Source organism: Mobula birostris, chromosome 32 (assembly GCF_030028105.1).
Source record: "Mobula birostris isolate sMobBir1 chromosome 32, sMobBir1.hap1, whole genome shotgun sequence".
NCBI lineage: Eukaryota > Metazoa > Chordata > Chondrichthyes > Myliobatiformes > Myliobatidae > Mobula > Mobula birostris.
The window spans coordinates 6,347,177-6,365,021 of record NC_092401.1 but is presented as its reverse complement, the minus strand read 5'-3'; the positions used below and the strand labels follow the sequence as shown (position 1 = coordinate 6,365,021).

The following is a 17,845-nucleotide window of genomic DNA, read 5'->3' as shown; positions in this document are numbered from 1 at the left end:
CACAACCCTCTGTGTGAAAAAGTTTTTCCTCAACTCTGTTCTAAATGGTCTACCCCTTATTCTTAAATTGTGGCCTCTGGTTCTGGACTCCCCCAACATCGGGAGCATGTTTCCTGCATCTAGCATGTCCAATCCCTTAATAATCTTATATGTTTCAATCAGATCCCCTCTCATCCTTCTGAATTCCAGTGTATACAACCCCAGTCGCTCCAATCTTTCAATATATGACAGTCCCGCCATCCCGGGAATTAACCTCGTGAACCTACGCTGCACTCCCTCAATAGCAAGAATGTCCTTCCTCAAATTTGGAGACCAAATCTATACACAATATTCCAGATGTGGTCTCACCAGGGCCCTGTACAGCTGCAGAAGGACCTCTTTGCTTCTATACTCAATTCCCCTCGTTATGAAGGCCAGCATGCCATTAGCTTTCTTCATTGCCTGCTGTACCTGCATGCTTACTTTCAGTGACTGATGAAAAAGGACACCTAGATCTCGTTGTACTTCCCCCTTTCCTAACTTGACACCGTTCAGATAGTAATCTGCCTTCCTGTTCTTGCCACCAAAGTGGATAACCTCACATTTATCCACATTAAACTGCATCTGCCATGCATCTGCCCAATCACCCAGCCTGTGAATCTGCTAACATCCCCACCCTCCAGGACATGCATCTACCATCAGGCAGGAGGTACAGGAGCCTTAAGCCCACATCACCACATTGAGGAAAAATTACTTCCTTTTACTACTTCTCTCCTGCCTATTACTTTCCCCTGGGTCCTCTCCTCCTTCCCTTTCTCCTGTTCTCCTATCAGATTCCTTCTTCTCCAGCCCGTGACCTTTCCCACCCACCTGGCTTCAGCTTTCACCTTCCAGCAAGCCTCTTCCCCCTCCTCCCCACCTTTACTCTGTCATCCTCCCCCTACCTTCTCAGTCCAGAAGAAGGGTCTCAGCCTGAAACATCGACTGTTTATTCTTATCCATAGATGTGGCCTGACCTGCTGAATTCCTCCAGCATTTTGTGTGTATTGCTTTTTTTACTGTTGTAATGCCCTGGTTAAGATTCTTGCTGCTATGCTACAGGTATTTTATTTCAGCAGTTCTGTAAAAGCAGTGTGTTCTGCTTTTAGAATGTTTAGTTTTGGCTAAGAGATACGGGGCTATGACGTTCAGCTTAGGAGTGCGGTGTCAGCCAATCAGGATGGCGGCGTCGGGAGCAAGTTCAAGAGAGCGTGGTGTAGAGAGTTTTGTGACTGACAGTGTGGCTCGAGGGTTTTTTTTGGCGGGAGCTGTGGAGAGGACAGGAGGGAAGATGGCTGGGGATGCCGTGGGAAGGAGCAACCCTGTTTGTACAAGGTGCTTTGTGCACATGAATGGCTGCAAGGTGGAAGAGCCAATACTCCTGAGAGAGTGCCTGTTTGTTTGAGAGGGATCTCGAGCGCAGTTCGGAATGTGGTATGTGCCGTGGATCCAGAGAGTGAGTAAAAAAACTAACTTCAAGATGAGCTCCACCGATGTGGTTAACTGTAATGGGCTCTTTTATTATTTTTTTCTTTTCTTTTTCTTACTTACTGTTCAATAAAGCTGAAATTTGTAAATATACTTCCTTTATAATTTTACGCAGTGTACAATCTGTTATTTCTTGCCGACTGACAATAGTGTGTAGGCAGTATTTACACAGCACTCACTCAAATGGAGGTTCCTTTAATTGGAACTTCATGACGTCCCTGTTTGGTTGAACCCCAAATCATACCAACTGTAGACACCTATTGTTTATGAAAGGCGCCAAGTGCCATGGCTGTTGACGGGGCTGGCAACGAGCCAAGTTCCCATACGAGCCCGCTGAGGGGTTGCACTTCCCTTTGGTTCTTGACAGCGTGCACATCCCCAGTCACTACCTCAGAATAGTGACAATATACCACAAAATAAACTTCACGACGTCTGTCACTGGTAATAAACTTCATTTTTTTGTTCTATCGTGATTTTAACTTGCAGAAGTTTGGTTAGTTTATTTTTCTTGTGAATCTTGTGTGTCCGATGCTCTGGCCTGTGCTCCTGCTGCTAGTTTCTCGTTGCACTTGTGCAGACGCAGACTTGTGCAAATGACAATAAAAACTTGACTTTGACTTTGAATACCCACGAGGCTGAACCAGGCTAGTCACAACCTCAGTGTCATATCTGAGCGCCGGATGTACACAGCGCTATCAGTCTCCCCCTCCAGTCCCGCCCACGTCCACCTCCACGTCAACTTATCTTGCTGGTGAAACCCTTGTACTTCTGTGGCCTTGAGCTAACACTGTCTAACTCACTTTCTGCACTCCACTCTTGAGGTTATTCCCAGCCTATTCCCATTAACCTTGCACCCGTCATTGGGTAAGCAATGCCTCAAAGAGCAGAAAAGAAGCATCTATCCATCAGGGACCCCCACCAACCAGAACGTGCTCTCTTCACACTGCTGCCATCAGGAAGAAGGTGCAAGAGCCTCAGGACTCACACCACCAGCTTCAGGAACACTTACTACCCCTCAACCATCAGGCTCTTGAACCAAAGGTGACAACTACACTGAACTTCACTTGCTCCGTCCTTGAAATGTTCCCACGACCAATGGACTCACTTTCAAGGACTCTTTATCTCAGGTTCTTGACATTGATTGTTTGTTTATTTGTTTATTATTTCTTTCTTTTTGTATCTGCAGTTTGTTGTCTTTTGCACTGTGGTTGAACGCCCAAGTTTGGTGCAGTCTTTCAATTTATTCTGTTTTGGTTATTATTCTATTATGGATTTATTTGGTATGCCCACAAGAAAACATGCTGACATATATGTACTTTGATAATGACTTACTTTGAAGTTTGAACCCTCCATATTCACCCCCTCTCCCAATCCTTGCAACCTATCGCAACCCAACCCCAGTCCCAGAACTCCACACCTCACTTCTCGTCTCTGGTTGATCCCTGGGATCGTCCCCTCCACCACGGCTTACATGCATTCAGCTCCAAGTGTCTCTCCTCTGAAATTCGCTCTCCCTCCCCACCAGACCTCTGAACCTCCTGTTAAATACTCTTTAAAAAAAGCTTCTCGGACCACGCCCTGGTCATCGGCTTCACTCTGCTCCTTTGTGGCTCATCATTATAAGAGACTCTGCAGGTGCCATAAATCCAAAGTAAGACACACAAAATGCTGGAGGAACCAGCAGGCCAGGCAGCATCTGTGGAGGGGAATAAACAATCAATGTTTTGGGTCGAGACCCTTCATCAGGGCAACTGGAGCCCTGATGAAGGGTCCCAACGTGAAATGTCTCCATAGATGCTGCTTAACCCACTGAGTTGCTTCAGCGTTTTGTGTGTGTTACCCCTTGCGGCTCAGAGCCCCACCCAGTCTGAGAATGCCCTGTAAGGGGTCTCAGATGGCCCTGTCACATTGATCGTGCAGTTGTTTTCACTGAGGGAGCAACAACGGTGGTGAGGCTGTGTGTGTGGGGGGAAAATGGCTGCCGCTACTAATGGCATTACCTTCGCCTCGGCGTCCACGCTGGCTTCCGCTGCTGGAGGGAGGGCAGACGCACTGACACCTGTGAGAAGGGAATAAGGAGGGTGAAGCAAATCATCCCACAGCTTCATTTCTTCGATTCTGACTCCCATATGTGTTATACAGCGTAAGATATAGGAACATAATTAGGCTTTTTTGCCCATCAAGTCTGCTCCACCGTTCTATCATGGCTGAATTATTTTTCCTCTCAAACCCGTTCGCCTGCCTTCCCCTGTAACTTTCAAGTGGCTAAGTTTAATTTCAGAGAATGTATACAGTATGCAATCTGAAATTCTTACTCTTCGCAGACATCCACAAAACAAGAAACCCCCAAAGGATGAATGATGGAAACATCAGAACCCCGAAGCCTCCATCTCCCTCCCACGCACGAGCAGCAGCATCGACCCTCACCCTCTCCTCCCCCTCCCCCACAATTGCACCAGCAAAAGCACCAGCCCCCTCTTCCCCCCACCATGCAAGCAATAGCAAAAGCCCCCAAGGACACCTTGTTCTAGAGTTCACTGAAAACCTTTGACGCCCTTACTAACGAAGAACCTATCAGCCTCCACTTTAAATAAACTTGGTCTCCACAGCCAAATGTGGCAATTAGTTCCACAGATTCACCACCCTCTGGCTAAAGAAATTCCTCCTTATCTCCGTTCCGAATCTGTGCTTTCTGACGTTAGATTCCCCCACTATAGGAAGTATCCTCCACACGTCTACTCTGTCTAGGCTTTTCCAATATTCGATTGATTTCCTGTGAGACCCCACCCCCCTTCATTTTATCTCAGAATTCTATCCTGGTCCTCTCACACACAGCCTGCACAATCCTGGGGAGCTCATCCTAGTGTTTCAGGCCCAGAGGCTCGTGTTAATTCCACGTGTGAGGTTTTGCTGCCTTTCAATCTGTAGCTCAACAGCAGAATCCACACAGCCAAAAATTTAACACAAAAGCGTTGACAGAAGAGCTAAAAATAGCACCCATTTGGAATAAAATGTCACTGCATGAGTGGGAAATCTAGGGAGATATTTCTCCTGGGCACAGGGTGGATGGCAGCACCGTGGTGCTGCTCCAGGCATGGGTGAAACCTAAGGTACGATGAGGCTGGGGGAGGAGAGGCGGTCTCCGGCAAATGCTGTTACCCAGCGGCCAAAGATGTCCTGCCTTCAAATCCTGCTCCAGCTCAGGGCAGGGTACTATAGTAAGCAGGAGTACTAATGGAGGCCAATTAGCCCATGAGGTAAATACTATCTCTTAGAGCACCCTGTGAGGACTGATGGTCCTGGTCCTGGTCTCTGGCCGGGGCTGGGTGTTACATCCCAGTTACTGTCAAAGCTGATGGATCTGTAGCATCCCCTAGATGAGAAGAGAACTGATTTCAGTGCTGGGCTGAATCGGAAAGATCGGGTACTGGCTGAATTTTGGCACCATGGTCAAGGCCCCAGAGCTATCAGAGAGCGATGTTTGGACGACTTAAGTGTGGGCCAGATTTAAAAGGTCAGGGTGTCTGGATTGGACTGTACATGATTTGAACTTTGAACCTTGATCTAGCTACAGTCTGGTCTGGTCACTGCTCTGTCCAGACGTGGGTCTGTTTAGACACTTCTCTGTCTGAACATTATTCCGCCGCTTGGACAATGCTCTGACTGAACACCGCTCGTCTGGTCACTGTTCTGTCTTGCCTCCCTATTCACATATCTGCGAGGGCTGGTCCTCACCGTCTCGTTGCATTTTAGCCACGCTTCCTGTTTGGGTCATCCAGTATGAAGTGGGGGGGGGGTGGTTACAGGGTGGGGGAAGATGTTCTGGTAAACCTGCTCCTGTGGTTGGCCAAGTGGCTCCTGGAGGCAGGAGTCAGAGGGGATGGCCCCACCTGGGCGGACTGCCTGGCAATTTTCCGTGAGTATGTTCGCGTCCAGGTGTCCCTAGAGAAAAAACACACGGTGTCCAGAAGGAAGTGTTGCCGGCCTGCTGGGCACCAAAGGGGACAATGGCGTCCTGGGAGAGGATGGAAACATTAATTTAGTTTGTTTTAATTTAGTTTAAATTAATTTAGTTTAATTTAATTTAATTTAGTCCTCCGAAACATCATATGTACCTTTTTCTCCAGCATTTTGTGTATGTTGCTCGGATTTCCAGCATCTGCAGATTTTCTCTTGTTTGTTAATTTAGTTTGTGTTAGCTATTTTTTCCCCAGTGCTTCTGCTGTGGTGTTGTAGTATTGTAGTAATGAAGAACTTAAAATAAATGTATTTTTAAAACAAGACTCTTCTGTCTAGACATTATAGTATCTCGAGACTCATCCGTCTGCTCACTGTCCTGTCTGGACTCTCCTCCATCTGATGGCTGCCTCTCTGGCCCAGTGATCAGAGACCTCCCAGTTTTCCTCACCTGCCGCGGGATGTTTGCCCGGGGCGATCTTCCCATCGACGGTCGTCTTGATATCTGCAAACACCTCCTCTTCCTCCCTGTCTCCATCCAACTGTGTGAGAGGAAGAAGTCGCATTGAATTGAAACCGAGAGCAGTGAAACCACTGAACAAATGTATCAATAACCCAATTAAACCTGCCTATTGCTTTCAAAATGTTAAAATCATGTAGAAATCTTAACCACTGGGGAAATTTAAATTTTAATCGCAGAGATTCTAAAAACCAACATTCCAGGAAATAGACATGCCTTGAGTTGCTAATACCAGCAACATTACTTCATGAAGTAACCTATACAATCCATATAGTTGTATTTTATACTACCCCACCCTTATTTTATACCGCCTCAACTTGGAACTGATCCACAACCTATAGAATCACTTTCAAGAACTTTACAACTTGTGTTCTCAAATTATTCATTCTGTTGCACATTTTAGTGATTTGTCAGTTTTTGTGTGTAGTTTTTCACTGATATTATTGTACTTCTCTGTTCTACTGTGAGTGACTGCAAGAAAATGAATCTCAAGATATAAAAGCAAGTATGTAATCTTGGGGCTTTATAAATCTCTGGTGAGGCCTTACCTGGAGTACTGTGAGCAGTTTTGGGCTCCTTATCTTAGAAAGGATGTGCTGAAACGGGAGAGGGTTCAAAGGAGGTCCACAAAAATGATTCTATGATTGAACAGCTTGTCATTTGAAGAGTGTGTGATGGCTCTTGGCCTGTATTCACTGGAATTCAGAAGAATGAGGGGTGACCTCACTGAAAGCTATTGAACGTTGAAAGGCCTCAGTAGAGTGGATGTAGAGAAGATGTTTCCTATGGTGGGGGAGTCTAAGACCAGAGGACAGAGCAGTGAGCGGAGAATCTGTGGAATTCATTGCCACGGGAGGCCTGGTCACTGGATATATTTAAGGCAGAGGCTGATATATTCTTGATTAGTCAGGGCATGAAGAGATATGGGGAGAAGGCATGAGACTGGGGCTGAGAGAGAAAACGGACCGGCCATGATGAAATTGCAGTGCAGACTTGATGGGTCAAATGGCCTAATTCTGCTCCTGTATCTTACGCTCTAATATGGAGAAATGCATGCATTTTGATAATAAATTTACTTTGAATTTTAGAACTAGCAGCCTCAGGTAAAACATAAGCAAACACCCTGCTGTCAGCGACACTGTTGAAGTGTTCAATCCTGTACCCAGGATGAAATAGTGTGTGTGTGTGTGGGGGGGGGGGGCACGGTAGCACAGTGCTTAGTGAAATGCCGTAACAGCGCTAGAAACCCGGGTTCAATTCCCGCTGCTGTCTGCGAGGAGTTTGTACGGTCTCCCTGTGACTGCATGGGTTCCCTCCGAGTGCTCTGGTCTCCGCCCACATTCCAAAGGCATATGGGCAGTCGGTTAGTTGGTCAGGTGGGTGTAATCGGGTGGCGTGGGCTCGCTGAAAGGCTGTTACCCTGCGCTATCTCTAAATGAGTAAAATTGCCTTCGGAAGCCCCGGGTCCTCTGTCTTGTCTACCGTAGAGTGGTGACGGTTGGGAGTGGGGAGGCGAGCGCAATCGCTTGAGCTGATCACGGGCTCTCGGTGTCGTAACCTCAGCAGCACCCAGTGGAAAGACTGACTCACCTGAGTTCCTGACCAGTGTAGAGGGTGCAGCAAGGAATCCTGCAGACACATTACTTCAGAGGTGTTGGAATTCACAGAGATTGATAGAAACATGCCACATGGAAGCAGGTCTCCGCCAAGCAGCAAGCTCCTGTTTTCACCCGAACCCATATCCCTATCAACTCCCCACACCTACTCACTCGTGACAAACTAGGGTCTGATATGTCAAATTACAATGCAGTCGGCATCAGAATCAGGTTTAATATCTTCATGAAATTTGTTGTCTTTCCAGCAAAACTATACAGAAAAGATGAGAATTACAATGAGAATATATGTACTAACTAGTTAAATATGTAGTGCAAAAATAAACATGTTTAAAAAGTGGTGATGTAGGGAGGGAGGGAACGTCAACTCAGACCATGAGAGGCCCGCGTTGGGCATTTTCATGCCTTACAAGGCACAGATTGGAAGTCTGTGTGGGACGCCACTCCTTGCACAGACTAGAGCAACGTGCGATTTCGTGCCTTGCTCAAGGGCACAAACACGCTGCCACAGCTGAGGCTCGAACTAGCAACCTTGAGGTAACTAGACGAACACCTTAACCGCTTGGCCACGCGCCCAACACAATGTAGGGTTGTAGTGATGTAGGGTTCATGGGTTCGATGTCCATTCAGAAATCGGATGGCAGAGGGGAAGAAACTGTTCCTGAATCGTTGAGGGTGTGCCTTCAGGCTCCTGTACCTCCTCCCTGATGGTAGCAAGGAGACAAGGGCATGTCCTGAGTGATGGGGGTCCTTAATAATGGGCGCCGCCTTTTTGAGGCATCACTGCTTGAAGATGGCCAGTTAACTTTGCGAACTGCATGCCTTTGGGAGGATGTGGGAGGGGAAGAGAGCACCTGGTGGTGGGGTAAACTCACGCATTCATAGGGGGAATGGGTGAACTCCACACAAACAGTGCCTTTGACCCTGGGGTCACTGGAGCTCTGAGACAGCAGCACTACCCGCTGCAGCAGCAGGGCGCCAGATGAAGATTGGCGGGGATGCCTCTTGCAAAATTATGCACAAACCAGACTGAGTGGGGGGTGGGGGGGGGCATACCTCCAATAGTGTGGCACTCCGTCAGCACAGCATCCAAGACTTGGCCCAGTCTCCTGTGCTCAACGTTCTGAAGTTAGATCTGAACACCCTCCCCAATGCCATGGAATAATCCAGTGAGTTCCACCTCTCGGTGAGAGACAATAGGGTCCTTTCTTTCCCAGTTCAGACGGGGGTGGCGTGCTCAGATTCAGATTTACAGTATTTACCACATGTACGTCGCAGCACACAGTGAAACACATCATTTGCATTAACAATCGAACGCTGTGCTGTGGACAGCGTGCAACTGCCACCACACGTCCCGGTGCCTACGTAGCAAGACAACACAATTAGAATCAAAACCAGGTTTAATATCACCAAAATACGTCACAAAATTTGTTGTTTTATGGCAATAGCACACTGCGATACTTAATAACAAGAACTATAATTTAGTGGTTAGCACATCGCCGTACAGTACAGGTGATGCTGCTGCTTGTAAGGAGTTTGTACGTTCTCCCCGTGACCGTGTAGGTTCCTTCCGAACGCTCCGGTTGCCTCCCACAGTCCAAAGACGTACTGATTGATAGGTTAATTGGTCATTGTAAGTTGTCCCGTGACTAGGCTGAAATTAAATTGGGGATTGCTGAGCGACGTGGCTCGGAGGGCCTATTCTGTGCTGTATCTAATTAATTAATCAATCAATTAATTAGATATTATTAAAAAAAGTAGTGCAAAAAGAGAGGGAAAAGCACTGAGTCATGTTCATAGGTTCATTGTCCATTCAGAAATCTAACAGTGGAGGGAAAGAAACTATTCCTGAAATGTTGAATGTGTGTCTTCAAGCTCTTGCACCTCCTTCCTGACGGTAGCAATGAGAAGACGGCATGGCCTGGGTGATGGGGGTCCTTAATGATGAATGCTGCCTTTTTGAGGCATTGCTCCTTGAAGATGTCCTGGATGCTGGGGAGGCTGGTGCCCATGATGGAGCTGATTGAGTTTACAACTCTCTGCGGCCTTTTCCAATCCTGTGCCGTGGCCTCTCCATAACAGGCAGTGATGCAACCAGTTCAAATGCTCTCTGTTATCTATTTCCTGCTCTGTGTTTTTATTCTGATTTTAAAAAACACAGCTAGAAACAGTTGATTCAAAAAAAAATCACAGCATTTTTTTTCTTCGCAAAAGGAGAAAGGCGTCCGAGTTAAAAAAAAACAGAAAATGAAATAAACTCATGGGTTTATAAACAATGACTACTGGGTGATAATGATCATAAATAAACAAAAAGAGCAGAAATGGAATGATAGGTGTGTTTGATTACACAAGAGACAACTGGATATTGTATACTGAGCAAATTGAGCAGCATTTTGAAGCAAATGAAATAGCCAATAAAAATTCTGTGTGAATTTTGCTGAGTGCATTGGATTTAAAGACATACAGTTTGCTTTGAAGTTTAACTGCTTCAACCAAACCAGCTGAAATAAGCTTTGTTGATATCATGAAAGTAATGCAGGGACATTTAGAAATGAAGCCGCTGTCGATTACAGAACGCTTTAGGTTTCATAAGCAGAATCAAAAGGAAGGGGTGTCCATTTCAGCTTATGTGGCTGCATTGAAGAAATTGTCTGCGTGTTGTCAGTTCAGTGATGGGCTTAATGATGCACGGAGAAATCATTTAGTTTGCAGAATCTTACAAGAAACATTCAAAAACGGTTCCTAACTGAAACACAACTTATACTTAAAAGTAAAGCAACACATACAAATTGCTGAAGGAACTCAGCATCTATGGAAAAGAGTAAACAGTTGATGTTCCGGGCTGAGACACTTCAGCAGTCCCGATGAAGGGTTTTGGCCCGAAACGTTGGCTATACTCTTTTCCATAGATGCTGCCTGCCCTGCTGATTTCCTCCAGCATTTTGTGAGTGTTGCTTATGTTTAAAAGAGCAGTTGAAATACCTGAAACAGAAACCGGCCCGGCTGAACAAATGGTGTTGCTGACATGACAGGGGCTTGTTGGTCGTTGTATTTCATTGTTACGAATGCCATTCCCGTGGAGTTCACAACATACACCGGACCAAAGCAGATTTAAAGGCAAAACTTGCAGAAACTGCAGCAAAGTAGGACACGTACGAAGAACATTTCAGGCAACCAAAAATAAATGGACTACACAGACAAGAGAAAAAGTTAAACGTCAAGTTGCACTTTCAAAAAGAGCGCCAATCTGCATGCTGCTGATGAAACATCTGATAACAATAAGAGTGATACAGGACTTTGTAGCCTTGAGATTTACAATGTGTAAACTAACAAGGAATATAGCTTACACCAGAAGTGAACAGGAAATTAATTAAGATAGAGTTGGACGCTGTCTCAGCTGTTCCACAAACTGAGATTGAACAGCATTACAAAGATACTGAACAGAAGCCTGCAGATATCCAACTAAAAACTTATACCGGAGAAAAGATAACTCCTGTGGGAATGACATTTGTAACCGTGAAATACAACAACCAACAAGCCACACTGGGGTTGAATGTGGTAAAAACAGGAGGGCCCAGCGTTGTGGGGCTGTGATTGGCTAAGATAACTACAACTTGATTAGAGATCCATGCTCCACTTGCATGTCACATCCCCTGCAATGGAGTCAAATGAAAGACAATTAAGCAAGGTGCTGTATGATGCCACAGAGGTGTTCAAGGATGGCATTAGAAAACTCAAACATATCGAAGGAAAAACGATATTAGAGAAAAATGCCGCACCCAAGTTAAAGTGCAACTGGTTCTTTATACCATCCTTGATAAAGTAGCTGGTGAGCAAGATCGCATGAGGCTTAAGAAGTTGTTTCCAAGGTTGGGTTGAGCCCATGGGCATTGCCAGTGGTTCCAGTAGCCGAGAAGGATGAGTCTGTCAGAATCTGTGGTGATTTTAAGTTCATTATCAGCCCAGTACTGGAAGTAGACCAATGTCCTCTGCCCGGGATCGAGGATATCTTTGCAACCCTTTCTGGAGGGAAAGACTTCAGCAAAGTGGATTTACTTGAGGCCTGCCTACAGACTGAAATTGAAGAAGAGTCCAGAGTGTTTCTCACAATAAACACTCACAACACTCACTTGAATGGGTTATTTTTGGAGCACCATCTGTACCTGCACTCTGGCTGAAAGCTCGTGGACCAAGTGTGAATTCTGTAAACCAAACGTCACTTAATGTGGTGACACCACTGATACACAAAGGTGACACAATTGTGCTGAGAAAATTCAAGCAGTGGTGGATGCCCCAAGGCCAATGAACGTATCACAGTCATGATCCTTTTTAGGGTTTATCAATTAGTATAACAGGCCTCTGCCAAATCTGTGCTCAACAGCAGCAACATGAACGCAGAGGTGGGCTCGCTTTTTTTGGAGGACACAATTACAAGATCAAATTCAAGAGTACAACAAATCGTGGCTCTTCCCGTTTACCCTCGGACACTCCTCTCCATGTATCCTCCCTGATGCAAATCGGAAGCCTCCCTATTATGGCAGAGATGATCCAAAGGGAAACCAGAAAAGACCCCACTCTGTCTCAGGTCTCTATGGCAACTCAAAGTAGTTGGAATGTGCATCAGGTATTTCAGTTCCCTCATTTTTACCAGCGCTGAGATGAACTTACCCTTGACGGAGATTGCCTTATGTGGGGATTGAGAGCTGTTGTAACGTGCAAGCTGAGAGCTGAGGTATTGGAGGAGCGACATGCTGGTCTTCGAGGCATGGTCCAAATCAAAGTGTTGGTGCGAAGCTTTGTCCGGTGGCCTGGGATAGATTGGCAGATCAATCAGCTTGCCGTGCACCGTTTGGAATGCCAATGCATCCAGAAGATGCCAAGAGCAGCGCCTCTCCATCCCTGGGAGCCGCCTGTATTTCCCTGGCAGAGGATTCATGTTGATTTTCCCAGACCATTTATGGGCATAAATTTCACGGTAGTAGTGGATGCAGTTCTAAATGGCTTGGCAGAAAGGTTTGTCCAGAGTCTAAAGAATGCACGGTGAGCAATGTCAGCAGAGCACACTGCACTGACACTGAATCAGAAGCTCACCAATTTCCTCCTTGCATAGCACAGTGCAGCACACTCCACAACCAACAACTCACTAGCCATGCTGTTCCTGGGTCGTCCCTCGCGTTCACACTGGGATCTCCTCAAACCCAATCTCAGAAGTGTGCAGGACAAAGAGCTGAGACAAAGGAAAAGGCTCCTCAGACAAGGAGGTTCATTGTTTCACTCCTGGACAGGCAGTCCTGGCGAGGGACTACAGAGGTGGTGAAAAGTGAGTGCTTGGAAAGACCGAGGACAGAGGAGGACCACTCCTACACAATGGAGATTGTGCCCGATATCATCTGGAGATGACATGTCGATCAGTTGAGGAGAGTGGAGTCAATTGTTAGAGAAGAAAGTTGTCCAGAGCTGTCAGAACCACTTCCTGCAGCCCCAGAATCAACTCCTACAGCCTCCACATAGGAGACCAAAGAACCTGAGATAGTTTCACAACCACTAGTCTCTCCTGCCAAGCAGAGTGACTCTCCTTGTCAGGAAAGACGTTATCCCACAAGAGCAAGAAATCTTCCACAGCAATGAAATCTTCAGGCCTGAATGGGACAATTTAAAATTTACAATACCCTTTGCTGTGGATGTTTATATAGTAGTCATATTATATAGTATACTGTGTATTAAAGTAAGACAAAGTTAGCCACGTTATTCCCAGCTCCATGTTTATAGTTCGATTAGTTTCATGTTTTGGAGTTTCCAAACATTATATTCTGCACGGTACATCTGCAGAAATTGTGAGTGTCTATGGTGACAGACCAGTTCTCCTCAAACTCCTAATGAGGTACAGCCTCTATTGTGCCTACTTTGTAATTACATGTTGGGCCTTGGATGCATTGATCCTCAGAGATGTTGACACCCAGAAACTTGAAATTACTCTCCCTTTCCACTTCTGATCCCTTGATGAGGACTGGTTGTGTGTTCCCACGGATTCCCCTTCCTGAAGTCAACAATCAATTCCTTGGTCTTACCGACGCTGAGTGTGAGGTTGTTACTGTGACACCACTCACCCAGCTGATCTGTCTCACTCCTGTACGCCTCCTCATCACCATCTGGAAATTCTGCCAAGAGTAGTTGTGTCATAGGCAAGTTTGAGCTGTGCCTAGCCACACAGTCGTGGGTGTGGAGAGAGTAGAGCAGTGGGCGACGCACACATCTTCGAGTGTTGACTGTCAATGAGGAGGGGATGTCAGTTCTGATCTGTACAGACTGAGGAAGTCGAGCATCCATTTGCAGAGGGAGGTACAGAGGCCCAGCTATTGGAGCTTGTTGATTAGAACTGATGCTATGATTGCATTGAACGCTAAGCTGTGGTCAATAAACAGCCGTCTAACGTAGGTGATCCAAGGCCTAGTGGAGAGCCAGGGAGACTGCATCCACTGCAGACCTATTGTGGCGATAGGCACATTGCAGAGGGTCCAGGTCCTTGCTGATGCATGAGTTGACTCTAGCCGTGACCAACCTCTCGAAGCATTTCATCACAGTAGATGTGAGTGCCACTGGGTGATAGTCATTGAGACTGCTCACTCTGCTCTTCTTGGGCACTGGTATGATTGTTGTCCTTTTGAAGCAGGTGGGAATCTCCAACTTTAGCAATGAGAGACTGAAGATGTCTTTGAACTCTCCGGCAGTTGGTTGGCACAGGTTTTCAGAGCCCTTCCAGGTACATCATCAGGGCCTGACACCTCGCGAGGATTCACTCTTTTGAAAGATCTTCTGATGTTGGCCTCTGAGACAGAGATCAAGCTGCAGGGGTTCAACCACGCAGGTCTTGATGAAGCTGGTGACAACTGTGGAGTATCATTTCAGACTTGCAGATGAATGACTGAATATTGTTCAGTCCACCAACTCAAAGTAGTCCTGTAGGCACTCCTACACCTTCCCTGACCACATCTTCTTGCTCCTCACCACTGGTGCTGCCATCTTTAGTCTCTGCCGACACACTGGGAGTAGAAGTACAGCCAGGTGATTGGAGTTTCCGAAATGTGGGCTTGGGATGGCATGGTAAGCTTTCTTGATAGAAACATAGAAACATAGAAAATAGGTGCAGGAGTAGGCCATTCGGCCCTTGGAGCCTGCACCGCCATTTATTATGATCATGGCTGATCATCCAACTCAGAACCCCGCCCCAGCCTTCCCTCCATACCCCCTGACCCCCGTAGCCACAAGGGCCATATCTAATTCCCTCTTAAATATAGCCAATGAACTGGCCTCAACTGTTTCCTGTGGCAGAGAATTCCACAGATTCACCACTCTCTGTGTGAAGAAGTTTTTCCTAATCTCGGTCCTAAAAGGCTTCCCCTCTATCCTCAAACTGTGGCCCCTTGTTCTGGACTTCCCCAACATCGGGAACAATCTTCCTGCATCTAGCCTGTCCAATCCCTTTAGGATCTTATACGTTTCAATCAGATCCCCCCTCAATCTTCTAAATTCCAACGAGTACAAGCCCAGTTCATCCAGTCTTTCTTCATATGAAAGTCCTGCCATCCCAGGAATCAATCTGGTGAACCTTCTTTGTACTCCCTCTATGGCAAGGATGTCTTTCCTCAGATTAGGGGACCAAAACTGCACACAATACTCTAGGTGTGGTCTCACCAAGGCCTTGTACAACTGCAGTAGTACCTCCCTGCTCCTGTACTTGAATCCTCTCGCTATAAATGCCAGCATACCATTCGCCTTGTGGTCAAGTGTGTAGCTCCTCCGGTTCCACGGGTGAAGTATTGGTTGTGATTGTTCAGACCTCTTCAAGCTCCCCTGCAATGATAGGGAAGGCATCTGAGTGTGCCGTTCCGTGATTGCTGATTACATTTGTTCAGCTCCTCCAGTGCCTACCCGATATTGGCCTGAGGTAGACTGTACACCACTACTAAGATGATGGCAGAAAACTCCCTTGGCAGATAAGATGGATGACATTGGACCGCTAGGTGTTTCGGGGCAGGTCGGCAGGTCTGAGACAGACCGCAACGTTTGTGCACCATGATGAGTTAATCATAAAGAATACTCCACCTCCTCTGCCTTTAAAAAACGGAGCTGTCCTGCCTTTGTGGAAAATGGTGAAGCCATTGAGCTGTAGTGCTGTGTCTGAAATTGCGGGTATGAGCCACATGCTACGTTTCCATAAAGCAGAGTGCATAGCAGTCCCTGATGTCCCTCTGATACAGCAATCTTGCTCTGAGGTGTTCAGTGTCATTTTTCAGAGATTGTATTTTTGCTAGCAGGATAGTCAGGCATGGAAATCTAAGACCTCTGCATTTCAATCGTTCAAGTAGACTGGTGCGGCATCCCCACTTCTGTTTTCTTTTGTGACCTGAGGCTGCTGTCTGAGGTTCGTCCATTTTGAATGTCAATAGATTTTTTTAAAAATGGCTTAAACCAATGCTGCTTACTGAAGTACCTAGGGCTGTGACTGTGGATTTCAACTGTAGTAGTCCTAAACGGAAATATATTAAAAATTTCGTCATTGTGATTTGGCAAGGTGGTGCTAGTGAACCACAGCCATGTTCTGTGGGCTATGTACAATACTGTTAAATATACCGCTTTTGAATCACTCTCACTGCAATCTGCAGCATGTAATTTTCTTCTAAGCAAGATACTTTTAAATCAACGTAGTGATCTACAGTTTTCACGATAGTCTGAGGGACTTGGTGGACCAGGCAGGTATGGCACCTTTAAGCGGACGAAAGTTCTTCGCCATGGCTGGTAGCGAGGCAGAAGAGGTTGATTCCAAGCTGGGCTGAAACACGGAGGGATAAGGCCCCCTCTACCCAACGCGTTGTTAGCAAGTGTGCAGTCGCTGGAGAACGAAAGTGTGGACTTGAAGGCAAGATTGCTGTATGGGACAGAAGTGAGAGACTGTTGTGTCCTATGTCTGACTGAGACGAGGCTGTCTCCCAGCATGCCAAATACAGTGGTCAGTCAGTCTCGTTCTACTGAACGGACCAAACTGCTGATTCAGAAAAGGCAAAAGATGGAGGTGTGTGTTTCGTGGTAAACTCTCGGTGGTGCTCTGATGTGGCGGTTTTGCCGAACTCATGTTTCCCTGACCTTGAACACCTAATGGTCAAATACCATCTGCTCTATTTCCCTAGGAGGTTCTCCTCCACAATGCTGACGGCAGTCTACGTGCCACCGACGGCCTACTCAAATCAAGTGCTCAAGATGATGCCGTCTCCAAATAAGAAACAGTCCATCATGACACATTTCAAATCATCAGCATATAACCTGCGGCACCGGAGGTCCCAATATACCCCACCACTGTTATACTAAGATAAGGAATGCCTACCGTGCCATGCCTAGACCACGTTTGGGTAAATCTGATTACATGGCTGCCCTTCTCCTACCCGCACACAGGCAGAGGCTAAAGAATAAAGCTCCAGAGTTTAGGAGGATGATGGCACCTAACAGTAACTCCTTCGCTTGCATCTTCAGAAACAGCTCAATTTCTACCTTTGATATCTCTTTTTTACCATTTCAAGGTTCCTTTGAAGGCTCTTTCCTGGAGTTTCACGCTGACTTCGGCTCTTTGTGGAAATGGGGCCCGCTTTCGGGGCCTCACGACCGCTTTTTGATATGCCAAGGATGCGGCCTGGAAGACTAACACGCCTTCAGGGTGCCAGATTTCCGTGGCTCTGGAGGCGGGCGGATTCTGGGCCGGTGCCGTCGCCGCCTGGTGCGTCGTGGGAGATGGAAAATCGAAAGTGGTGAGCTGGCTGTTGGCTGTGTGTCCCGGGTTCGAAACTAGTCGGGTCTGCTCCCGAGTACGCTTTCCATCCGTGCTGGGATGAGTGTCGAGATCACAACTCGACCTCGTAAAATAAAGGGAAAATACTGTGAAAATGTCTGTGTGAGGAGTGGCACGCCACACAGTCTCTCTCTCGCTCTGCACCTTGTAAAAGCCATGAAAAAGACATCATCATGGATGCACGCACACGCAGACGTACACGCACAGACTCGCACGTACTCAGGCACACGCCAAAAAAAAAGAAAAGAGTCCCTTTATTCCCACTCTTTGCCAATCAGCCACTGCTTTATCCATGCTAGAATCTTTCCTGTAATACCGTGGGCTTGTAGCTTGTTAAGCAGCCTCATGTGTCAAAGGCTTTCAGAAAATCCAAGTATACAACATCAACCGATTCTCCTTTGTCTATCCTGC

The 17,845-nt window shown here is 46.6% G+C and overlaps 1 protein-coding gene across 2 annotated transcripts in view; it reads right to left on the bottom strand.

The window, feature by feature from the left end:
- Window positions 1–17,845, bottom strand: part of LOC140191241 (adenylate kinase isoenzyme 5-like) — a 136,984-nt gene that overhangs the window by 74,764 nt on the left and 44,375 nt on the right. For both annotated transcript variants that reach the window (XM_072248448.1, XM_072248450.1), the window contains exons 7-8: window positions 5,915–6,005; window positions 3,507–3,565 (exon numbers count right to left, since the gene is read on the bottom strand). In XM_072248448.1, coding sequence (XP_072104549.1) covers window positions 3,507–3,565; window positions 5,915–6,005 — 150 coding nt within the window. The remainder of the gene's footprint in view (window positions 1–3,506; window positions 3,566–5,914; window positions 6,006–17,845) is intronic.